We start from the raw sequence: 12,594 nt of genomic DNA, 5'->3' as shown, positions 1-12,594 counted from the left end.
CATGTACAAAACATACAACACAGCCATTTATATATATATATATATATATATATATATATATATATATATATATATTTTTTTTTTTTTTTATATAATTTTATGTCCATGTCAGGTTAAAAGTAGTTCAGCTTTGAGAAACATGTCTTAAGACACCTGTGTTTTGCTCCACCTTACATTCATATCAAGTTAGCCTACATTTTATATTTTAAGTGCAAAAAGGCTGCATATTTAATGTATAGGCTTAAATGATGTCTTTACATTTTTTATAAATACCTTAAATAAAATGCAGTTATTTTAATTCTCCCAAGGCCTCATAAATAATTTTTGTAATATACTCTAAGACATCAAGTTAAAAGTAGTTCAGCTCTAAAAATAGCTCATCTCAACACACCTGTGTTTTGTTCCACCTTTACATCCAGGTCAAGTTGTAGCCTACATTTCATATTTTAATATATGTCTAACTTACAACTTAAATATACACACACACACACACACATACATACAGGGATTGAAATGAACTTATTCACTCACCAGCAAATTTGGCTACTAAATTTAAGTTACCAGCAATTCATAACTTCTACTAGCCAAAATAAATAAAACAAAAATAAGCCAACAACTTGAGGCTGTCTTCATGGCCCGTGACAAAGTAATGTTGCAAATCATTTTGTGTCAATACTAGGTGTGTGCGATATCGACAGAATATAATATCTCAATATCTTCTGGAATTTTATCAATAAATGTAATCAGACTAATATATATATATATATATATATATATTTAAACATGCATTTAAAAATAAAAAATCACAATTTCATTATGAAATAATGGCATTCTCTGAGGGTGCTTTTGAATTTGGTCCTTTTAAGTGATTTGAGCAGAGTTTACTAAATTTTTGGTCCATATGTGAATGTTCCAAACAATCTCAGACCCTTTTAAAGTGCTTTCAGATATTGATACAAAAGCATGCATTTCAAACACAAACCACTCTGAGCTCGCTTCTTTTTTTTCTGTTCTGTTCTGTTTTTCTGTTCTATTTGATTTAATCCATGATGCCATGTAGTGTATCTGAACAAGCTGTCCAGGACTTCCAGCTTAAAAAAAAGATTCCCACAATATTAAAGATCCAGCATTATATTTAGCTGTAGGCATGGGGTACTTTTTATCTTAGTGTGCACAAAAACCATCTTGTGTGTTTGCTGCCAAAAAAAAAAAAGATTTCTTTTTTTTTTCCATCTGACCATACAACCCGATTCCATTTGAAGTTTCAGTAGTGTCTGGCAACTGAATATGCTGGAGTTTGTTCTTGAATGAGAGCAGAGGAATTTTTCTTGATATTTATTTATTTATTTTTACCAATAATTCTTACTAGGAATATATGTTTGTAATTTATTTATTTATTTATTTAGAACACATTTATTTATATATATAAAATATAAACTCTTCCCACATGTGGTCATGACCCCAAGGTGGAGAAACTCTGGATTAGACAAACCTCAACCTCTTGTTTTGACTGTCAGATTTCTCATAAGGCACTTGGCGCGTAAACAAACACCCACAGACACACACTCGCAGGGCTTCTTTGTTTCCTGAGAAACCCTTTTATGATCAATCACTAGAGTGGAGCAGCTTTTATGAGATGCTGCAGCAGTGTAGAATCGAGATATAGCCATTCATCTTCACCTAGCAGAAGGCCTGAGACGTGGCCAAGCCAGATCCTGAGCGCCAAGTCATTCATATTTCAAAACGGAGCCGTTACCCCACATGTGCACACACACACACACACACACACTTTCACTGCTGTTTGGAGGGGATGCTGAAAGCCCTCTAAACTCAACAAACACTTCACCTGCTACTTTCTTTGAGGACTCAGCTGCATGGTGGAGCCATTCAGCAGAATTATTGTTTATGTGTTTGTGCCTGTGTGTCTTTGTGTACATGTGAACGCTTTGCTGCGTTCTGCGTCTTGACATAACTGCATGGAAAAATCACCCGCACTTAAAAGTGATTATTCCGTTTTTGAGAGCAGAGTTTAGTGCAGGGTGGGTATTGAGGGAGTGGGATTGCTGAGAGCTCACTGAATGCCGTTGAGTGGCTGGCTCCACAGCTACAGATACCCGAGTTGAAGCAGAATGCTTGAATGGAGCCCTGCTGCTCGGGGAGAGCAAGAAACCTGAATTACCCTGTCCAAAAGATGCCACACATTTATACCAAATTTCTAGAAGCCTAAGATTTAGGTGACCTTTTCAGGCAAGCATTTTAGATGCAGTGACCCTCTTGGAAGTAAGGACCAATGAAAGTGAGCATGTCTTTTGTAAACACTGTTATCACCGCATATCCAACTGAGCAGCAAGATGAAAAGGAAGCCTTTAGATATGTTGGTTACAATATGACTATGAACATTTCCAATTATTCAGGTCAGTGTAGAATGTTCTAGAAGATTTATTCCAGTCTACTGGATGTGTTGCTTTCTATGTTAAGCAAGATGTTTCTCCACTTTTCATATTGTAGTTATCAATGACTCATGATATGCTCCTTTATGTCATTTGTAAAACAGAATGCATTTGCTCACCTCTTTATTGTCTATCAAGTGTTCATCCCCCAGTATAAGTGTCTCAGTTGGCTATCAGTGCACCATGGGCTGAATGTGACTCTAGTGGTGCTTGATTTACAGACCGCCTTGTAAAATCTGTCTATCCTCTCTCAGTCCCACCAGGAAACCCAATCATAGAGTCCCGCGAGGACATCGTCAGAGAGGGCAACGAGACAGAGATAACCTGCACCTCCATGGGCAGCAAACCTGCCGCAACCATCAAATGGATGAAAGGAGACAAAGAGCTACAGGGTGGGTCAAGTCACATTGTTTACACTCAAACGAACCAGGTGTTTACCCGGTTTGTTTTTTGCTTTGCCTGGCATCCCACAGCGTGAGGTTTTCCCTAGTGCACTGTCCTCTGAGACTTTTTGTATCGAAAAGACAAACACATTAAAAAGACTTAATACTAGCAACAAACTTTGTTCGGTTTATGTTATGCTTTGCAGGTCATGGGTGAATCTACAGTACAGTATTATTCAAAAATGTGAACAGTAAGAGAGAATTTTATTTGGCAAATACCTGTTAAAATGATAAAAAGTAACATTTATAATAGAATAGTAGAAAATAGTGTAGAATGTTTTAATGTGTTTATCTGTTCCTGTGGCTCAGTGGTAGAGCATTGCAGCGCAAAAGGTCATGGGTTCAATTCCCAGGGAACACACATAAAAAAAATAAAATAAAAAATGTGTGCCCTGAATATACTGTGAGTTGCTTTGGATAAAAGCATCTGCTAAATGCATAAATGTAAAAAAAAAATAATAATAATAAATTTAATGTAACAAATTTTACATTTATATAAAAAATAGCAAACAGTAATTTCAAATGTACAATATCATGAAATTTTCACATTATTGAAAACATTGATTTATTTCCTAAATAAATACAAATTGTATTTTTAAAAACTAAAAGTGTAACATTTGGACCCATCCACAATTTTTTTTGTTATTACTATTCCTATTTTGCACATTTTAGAATAAGAGTCATCAACACTAAAATGTATATATATTAATCATGTAGTGACCAAAGTTTTGAGCAGCAGTGTATATATTTAGTATTTGACATACCCCTCTCTACATATAATAGTCCAAAGTTTATACATGTTTGAATGTCTTATGATGTTTTCATAAAAGTCCTAAGTTACCACCTCCTTTTCAACATATCCTTACCTGAATACTCCTCACAGAAGCTCAGCTCATTTTCCATAATGGTCCGTATGGGTAAGAGAGAGGCCTTACCTTTAACCCACAGCCGTCTAGACACAGGCAATTTGCATATGTACAAATTACTGCTTATAAGCTGTCCTAATAACAGCTACCCCAAATAAGACAGCTAAATTGGAGTCCGGGACGGATGTTTTCATTTGGTAATTAGCGATAAGCTCAGTCTGGGGTCTCCGTTTCTCTCCACTGGGAGTTTCGTCAGATATTACACAGCATTGTTCTGTTCATTTGTCACCGGGTGTTTTGTTTTTATGTAACATTAATATATTATTGGAGAGTTGGACAAATGTAGCACTAAAGATGAACGAGTTCGCCTCGGTGAGATGGACAGCAGGACATGAATATTCTGTAGTTGGATAGTGGAACGGTTTGAATGGAGGAGGAGAAAGAGATTGAAGAAAGCAAGGGACCCTTTTCCTGACACAGGCAGTGCAATGCTGGCACTCACTGGCTGGAAATTGCTTTTGGCCCCTACGCCTTTTCGGATTTATTTTTAATTAAATGTCCTCATCATTCAGCCTAATTACCTCTAGGATAATCAGGCTTTTTTAAATATCATTTAAAGGTTACACCCATACAGCCCCGGAATGTAAACTCAGCCGCCCCCATGATGTACCGCCTCATTCTCCCTCTTGCCCACACATACACAACCTTCCCAGGCTTCTCCGTGTTTTGTGCTGCGTTTAGTACTTCTGTTTTACATCCTGCTCCATTGTTGACACACACCTGTCTCTTAAGACTAGCTGAATAAACGTCGGGAAACAATGAGTTGTTAATTTCCTCCTGTCAGACGACGACGGGCCCGCTCATTGTGTCATTGCTTAAAAATATAATCTCATTTCAATTAGTCGTCTAAGCTCAGCTGAAACACAATGGGACAATTTAGAATTTTTAATGGCTTTAAGGAAGTTTGCTAAATACTCGTTTGGCCCCAGATCTCCAGACTGCCCTCTTCCAGAGAGTGACTTTCCATCGGAAGGTATTGAATAATGGAAGAAAAAAAGGGGGCAAATTATAGAGAGCAAAAAAAATTGAAGAAATGGTGAATTCAATAGGGACAGGATCTCTTTTGATATTCAGCCCACTGTATCGCTGCAGATCGGGACTAATCAGAGCTCCTTTGCATTTCAAAAAGGGAGATGTTATTGAAATGAAGAAATGTCTGAATGACAGTGATTGACCTGTGATTATCTCTTTATCAGCAGTGACTGTGGCATTGTGAAGGAGAATATAGACGTGCTTCTGGGCTCTCAATGAGCTCTGTGTCTTCAGTATTTGAGATACTGTATGATTGTCTGAATATCCATTCACTGCTGATAATGCTGCAAGCAGAAGAAATAAATGCTCAAGACAAGGAATTGTCGGGGGAAAAAACAGTTTGCATTACTGAGATGGCCAGAATTCCACACAGCAGTGCCATTTTTGGACATTTTTATGATTTTTGGTAAAATTAGCATTATTGATTGTTCATTGCATTGATAACACAGCCAGAAGATAGATGCAATCTGCACATAAATGACAAAAAGAAACATAGGAACCACACATAAATTGCAATATATGATACAACTGCTCTTGTATCATGTAACTTTAATCCAAATATACAAATAAACAGTCAGTAAGGTCAGTAAGACTTATTTTTATCAAAAATAAATTCATGATTTTATTCAGCAAGGACACATTAAATTGATCATAAGTGGCAGTAAAGACATTAATCATGTTCAACATTCCTATTTCAAATAATTGCTGTCCTTTTGAACTTTCTATTCATCAGAAAATATTGAAAATATGAATTTTGGTTTGATCAAGTCAGCCTTCTCAAATCATCACGACTTGCCTAAAATAAAATCTAGATATACTAAAACAGTTCAAGCATATAACAGTGTTTAAACGTTATACCTGTGCTATAATAAATGTGCACTATATATCCAAGTTTTGTGGACAGTGGAAGCTAAAGCGTGCTTTGTAGGACCATGGAGGCACCGTGGAAACAACTAAAAAATAGCCTACGCTGTCATTTTTGCTCATAAATATAAGAGTACACAATACATCATTCTGAACTAAAAAGTGTCTACTTCTATTTGTGTGCACTCACAATATCGACAAAACATTGTGCTTTTATAAAATAAAGAAAACAAACGTGCGCTTTCTGCCATCTCATCTTGAACAGGAGCACTTCACAAATACTAACCGAAACTCTGAAAATACATGCCTCACAGACATGATAAATAAATCTATACAAAGCTTTAAATCACTACTTAATGAAATAAAACAAATCAAAAACAAAAACTCTTTCATTATAATCGTAATCCGTAAAGATGCACTTCTCTCTAAAGGTGCTTCTGAGGGGATGGCGAATCAGGATCTGAACTATGACATGAAAATTGGCTCAAAGCTTGGCCCAGAGGGGCGAGAAAAAAAATTGGGGCTCGTTGAGCCCAGGCTGAAATACTTAGCTCTAAATTCAACATTGGCATAAAATACATTAATTACATTTTACACTATATTAAAATGGAAAATAGTATTTGAATAATAATAATAATAATTCACAATAATAGAATAAATAAATAAATAAATAAAACAAATTAATAAAAATTGATTAATAATTTACCCACCCTCATTTTGTTCCAAACCTTTTCAAGCAAGCTATTGTGAAGAGTGAAGATCTGGTTTCATCCATGTGATGAAAGTGAATGGGTTCCAAAACAGCTTTATATGTACAAAAATATCTTTAAAATATCTTATTTTATGTTCGACAGAATAAATTAAGTCATAAAGGTTCAGAACAGCAAGAGGCTGAGTGAATGATAACAGATTTTTGTGTGTGAACTATTCCTTTTAGGTACACTAGGCCATTTATTTCCTAAAAGCATAAACCGCTTAATCAGTGGTCTTAGTTTGGAGCAAGAATGGTTAGAGGAAATCTTTTTTGAAAACACTCATTATATTTTCTGCTAGTGGCACATAACTGACACACCTATAATAAAGTGACGTTGGTGTTTATCCTCCTTCAAACTCACATTTTTCTGTTTCTTTTCTTTAAGTCTGTCACTACCACATCTAATTCATTTTTTTTTAATGGTCAAGTGGATTTTTTCTTTACAAATACACAAACAGGACAATAGGTCCCTCTCTCTTTTGCATTCTCACTCATCCCTTCTCTCCTCCTTCCTCTCTTTCCACCCACACATGTTTCTCTCCACAAGGCCAGAGCAGTAATTGAGTGATGGAGGTCTGTGCGGTGCTGCAAGGCTATTGTCTGAGCCACACAATGACTCCAAGTCTTTTGTGTTCTTCATGCCCACTTGATGCTGCTGAAGGAGGGCTACGGGTCAGAGGCATCCACTACAGCCATTATATCTCACTTCATAAAGCACAAACACACCATCACAGCCCACACAGTTGCCAATGAGTGACAGCTACATAACAAGACTCAAAAGGAAGCAATTTGGTGCTGTTTTTAAGCCACATGGCCCCTCCCATATGGTCACATTTCAGATGAAGCTGCAGGGGGCTGTTTACTGTACACATGTCATCGATAAGCTACAGCGAGCCTCAATATGTCACATATGTGCGAGTCGTTAGGGGATCTGCTTTGTTAGACAGCTCACAGGATGTAACGTATACTGTGGCCTTCAATACATTTAGCCACCCGTGGTTTCTTGACAGTGATGATAATGAAAGCGATTAATTTTGAATTGTATGTCTCTCAATGGTTTCTGTCTCTCACAGGCAAATCTAAAGTGGAGGCCACGTATGACAGAATGTTCACTGTGACTAGCTGGCTGAGGTTTACCGTCACAAGAGAGGATGATGAAGTTCCTGTGGTTTGCATTGTCGACCATCCAGCAGTCAAGGACTTTCAGGCACAGAAGTACCTGGAAGTACAATGTGAGTGAGGGGACACTTTAAGAGATATTTATTAATATTATATTATGTGAATATTATGTATGTTTAATTTTTATTTTAATTTAGAATTTTTTGTTTTATTTTTGAAGCATATATATATATATATATATATATATATATATATATATATATATATATATATATATATATATATATATATATATAGCTATTTTTATGTGCTATTGGAAACTCCCTATTTCCCACTTATGCACAAGCAAATTGCATAGATCTCTGTTAAAAACAACAGTGAACAGTGGTTTGTGAATGTTGATGCTTGTGGATGATCAGGCGTGCTTTATGTGAGCGCTGCTGCACTCTTAGGCCCACCCCAAATGCTCTCATTGGTCGAGATGCGTGATGACACCCATCCCAAGCCAGTAGTGATTAACATCCCACCCCTCCTGTGACTCATGGTTTGTCTGTATGTGTTTTTTGTAAAGCCAGTGAGCAACATACTTTCAAAATGATTATAATAAAAATAATAATATAAAAAATGCACTGTTAATGTTTATGCGCTATGAAAAAAGATTATGGAGAATGGTCCGAAAATGAGAAAATCTCAAGTGAGCCGAAGGAGAATTGACAGACTGGTTAGAGATGATAGAAAGGCAACAGTAACTGAAATAACCACTTGTTACAACAAAGGCATGCAGAATACCATCTCTGAACACACAACACATCGAACCCTGAAGCAGATGAGCTACAGCAGAAGACCACACCGGATGCCGCTCCTGTCAGCTAAGAACAGGAAACGGAGACTACAATTTGCACAGGCTCACCAAAATTGGGCAATAGAAGATTGGAAAAACGTTGCCTGGTCTGATGAGTCTTGATTTTTGCTGCAACATTCAGATGGTAGGGTCAGAATTTTGCGTAAAGAAAATGAAAGCATGGATCCATTCTGCCTTGTCTCAACAGTTCAGGCTGCTGGTGGAGGTGTAATGGTGTGGGGGATATTTACACTTTGAGCCCCTTAGTACCAACTGAGCATCGTTTATACGCCACAGCCTACCTGAGTATTGTTGCTGACCGTGTCCATCCCTATCTCAGACTGTTTTTTTTTTAACATGACAATGAGTTCACTTTATTCAAATGGCCTCCACAGTCACCTGATCTTAATAGAGCAGGTTTGGGATGTGGTGGAATTGGATATTTGCATCATGGATGTGCAGCCGTCAAATATGTAGCAACTGCCTGATGCAGTCATGTCAATATGGACCAAAATCTCTGAGGAATGTTCCTAACACCATGTTGAATCTATGCCACAAATAGTTAAGGCAGTTCTGAAGGCAAAAGGGGGTGCAACCCAGTACTAGCTTGTGTGTTTATATATATATATATATATATATATATATATATATATATATATTTGACTTTTTGAAATTGAAGTCCTGGAAAACCCTGGAAAACTGCCATATTTTTGATAAGGTACTTGAAAAGTACTTGAATTTTTAAAGGGCAGTATCTGAAATGTGTTATTTCTTTTCCTTGATAAAACAATATATTTTACGCAAAATTAACTATGCAGCATGACTGATATAAATACAGAACTGTTTCACCTGGCTTTTAGCAGTGCACAAGATCTCGCAATATTATTTCATGAGGTGGAAAGCGCTGTAACGATATTAGTAAGCTGTGATATTATTAAGTTAGTACACTTCATTTAGGGTCTGCATGTGTGTGTGCGTGCGTGTATGTGTGCACTTGGATGGGTTTAATGCAGAGCACCAATTCTGAGTATGGGTTACCATACTTGGCAAAATGTCACGACTTTCATGTAGGCCTATTTTATCAGGGTTGTTCAACAAAACAATGTAATTACTTTGTTTTGATACTTTATTTGAACCAATTATCATTGCCTCATAGTAATATTGTTCATATATAAATATTCGCCTGTTTTCCACTTAGGTCTATTTGTATTACTAAAAAATATCAGATTACTCAACTGTCAAAATAAACAGTAGATTACTTGATTACCAAACTAATTAATAGTTACAGCCCTAGATTAGTTAAAAAATTTCAAAATACAACTGCATTGTTTTGGTTTGTGTGATTAAAAGACAAATATTTTCATTAAAAAAATCTTTGAAATAGTACAAAAATATTGCCTCATTCTAGTGAACTAAGTACCTGTACATCTCTTGAGCTAAGTGTATTGTCACACATCCTAGTGTTGATAAGTGGTGATAAAGCTCATAATTTCCCAAGTGTAGCCTATGATACTGCTTTCATTCTTCAGGTCAATCATATTCATGAAAAAAAAAAACAGTTTGAAAAAGGAAAGAGATAATTTTGCCATAATATCCTTAAGAATGTTAAAGTTGCCAGTCTTTGCATGCTTTTGTGCTGCACTTTATTTGTGCACCTTCTTCACTGTGTGAATTGAATTTATTTAATACATGAGTTTCACAATTTGAGTTGAATTACTGAAATGAACTAATCAAATATTTTAAACATATTTACTATTTATTTTATTTAGTTTATGAACTAAAGACAATAAAGCTAAGGACAACATGACATCATTTTTAATATATATGTAGAATTGCTAATTATTAAAAAATGTAATATTATGTGAATAATAACAGTAATTTAAATATATTTAAAGTGATAACTTTAGAAAAATAAAGGTGTTTTTCTAATTATTTTATTTATTTATTTTTGAAGTATGATGTGAGAGCAAAGGGCAGCATGATAGCATTTTATATGTACAGTATTTTAAATATAGCTGTAACATTACTCATTATTGGGTTAAATATTAACATCATAGAGGATATGTGACAGCATTTTAAATATGCACACATTGAATTATTACTGTTAAATTATAGTATATTATGGTAACATATATTAATAATGTAAATATATTCATTTTTGACTAGATAAAGGTGTGTTTCTTCCTCCTTTTTTCTTTTGAGATGGGTTTTTTTGTGTTATCTTTGTCCTTGTGTTAGAAATCACTCAGGCCTATCCTTTCCATTGTAAGAGCAGACATTAGCCCTGCCTGGTCACCTGGCCTGTGATGAAAGATTAAACATGTTTTTGCGCTTGGGTAATTCAGTCATGACACAGAGATTGTGTCTCTGATTGGAGGAGAGCCTTGGGCACTGTCTTCTGTAACACAGATACAGATATGATTTTAAGATGTTTTATTTGGGTCCTCAAGCATATTCTTCTTGAGGTTAATCTTGCCTGCCACTGGGTTTAGAAAATCACCGGAAAAGGCTTCTTTGCCTGACCTTTATCTACCAAAGGCAACACATCTCCAGAAACTGCAGGATATTTGGTGCCCAACTTAAAGCAGAAAAATGTAAAACCATTTTGTCTGTGCTATTTAACTGGATTTCGTGCACACGGCCAGCCTTTGTCATGCTCGGGAAGAGCTGGTGCACGAGTCATTGTCTGGCTCACTCTTTTTTTCAAATGATGCTGCTGAAACTGGGAAAACAATCAATGTTAAAAATCATTGAGTGAAGGCAGCCGTAATGGAGTTCATTTTTGCAATATAAAATAGAAAACCGTTGCTTTGGATATTAAATAAGACAGAAATATTGATAGCTACACCATGCAAACAGTTCCACCAATGTGCAGTTCAGCAGCTTGAGGGAAATTAAATGCTCCATGGTGGCGGTGCTAAGAAATGACGACAGCATCTTGTGTCAATAATTGTGTTATTAGAATTAGAGTGGCCTTTTCTGTCTGACACACCAGCTAGACACAAGCCGGAGACCGGAGGCCGGTGGCGCTGCTTTCCATGGATTTAGTACTGGTGTGCATAGGAGAGAGAGAGAGAGCAAGCTGGAAAGGAACTAATGCAGGGGAAGCTTCAAAGCAAGAAACTTTCACTCAGAGCCTTTCATGCGAAGAGTTTGAAGATGACAAGGGGAGAAATGGAAGGAGTCTCCACAGAGCTGAGACAAACAGGTGGATATTTCTCTTACAGAACTTCTGAGAGGACTGCTCTCTCTCTCTCTCTCTCTCTCTCTCTCTCTCTCTCTCGCTTTAGACCAGGCTGTCCATCATGGACACAGAAATGTTAGCTTTGACAGGGTGTAATTTGGACAAATTGAAGACCAACAGATCACCTTTTGTTGATAGAAGAGGTCAAACAGGAAAGCATCAAGTGGGCAAAGCACTCAACAAATTTAGCGATTCCCAAAATGCCAGTTCAAACGTCAGCCCTGAAATAATGTGATAAATCTTGTCAGGACATTGACGCTTTTTTTTTCTCTGTCATACACTTTAAAAATCAAAAAAGTGTGAAATCCGTGGGTCAAAGTCAAGTCACTGTTCACTCAGCATCCAGTCTATTCAAAGTGCCGTAAGAGCTGGTGAAATTGAAAGAGTAGAATCTGGGGGTTATTGCGGGCGACTTTGACATGGTTTTAGCAAGCTAATCTTTCACCCTTTGAATCCACGGAACACTCAGCATCTCTCTGTGTGGATTTTTTTGTAAATTCCTTGACCCTTATGCATGACCTACCTCCAACGCAAGGTCTCCTGCCTATCCTGATTCATGCATGCTAATGACTCTGGACTATTTACATTACAAACCCACTGTTTCATCTATCAGCGCATGTCTACTGTTTAACCCACATTGCTTGCCAAAGTGAGCGAATTATGTCATTAATGTTGCACATGGGAGCAGCTCTAATATCCCCCCCACATCCATGGAATATACACACAGCATTGTCGCATAAGCATCTGTGGAACGCCACTTCAAGCTCTATTACTGAAGGAATATTAGATATGAGTTCCTTTGAGAAACTAGAGGGCTGGATGCGGGCCAGCTATGGAATGTAGCGTATGACTGGAAAGGCATAGCTCAGCCATTACAACCTGTCAGTTTGAGAGGATGAATACCTCCAAGAAAACATCGGG

General features: G+C 36.8%; 1 protein-coding gene across 4 annotated transcripts in view; it reads left to right on the top strand.

Annotated features, from left to right (window-relative positions):
* LOC127985868 (cell adhesion molecule 1) overlaps positions 1-12,594 on the top strand; it is a 296,550-nt gene that overhangs the window by 220,358 nt on the left and 63,598 nt on the right. For all 4 annotated transcript variants that reach the window (XM_052588073.1, XM_052588075.1, XM_052588074.1 and 1 more), the window contains 2 exons: positions 2,705-2,842; positions 7,543-7,701. In XM_052588073.1, the coding sequence (XP_052444033.1) occupies positions 2,705-2,842; positions 7,543-7,701 (297 nt within the window). The remainder of the gene's footprint in view (positions 1-2,704; positions 2,843-7,542; positions 7,702-12,594) is intronic.

Source organism: Carassius gibelio, chromosome B21 (assembly GCF_023724105.1).
Source record: "Carassius gibelio isolate Cgi1373 ecotype wild population from Czech Republic chromosome B21, carGib1.2-hapl.c, whole genome shotgun sequence".
Lineage (NCBI taxonomy): Eukaryota > Metazoa > Chordata > Actinopteri > Cypriniformes > Cyprinidae > Carassius > Carassius gibelio.
The sequence above is the reverse complement of the archived record's forward strand: the minus strand, read 5'-3'. Positions and strand labels throughout refer to the sequence as shown.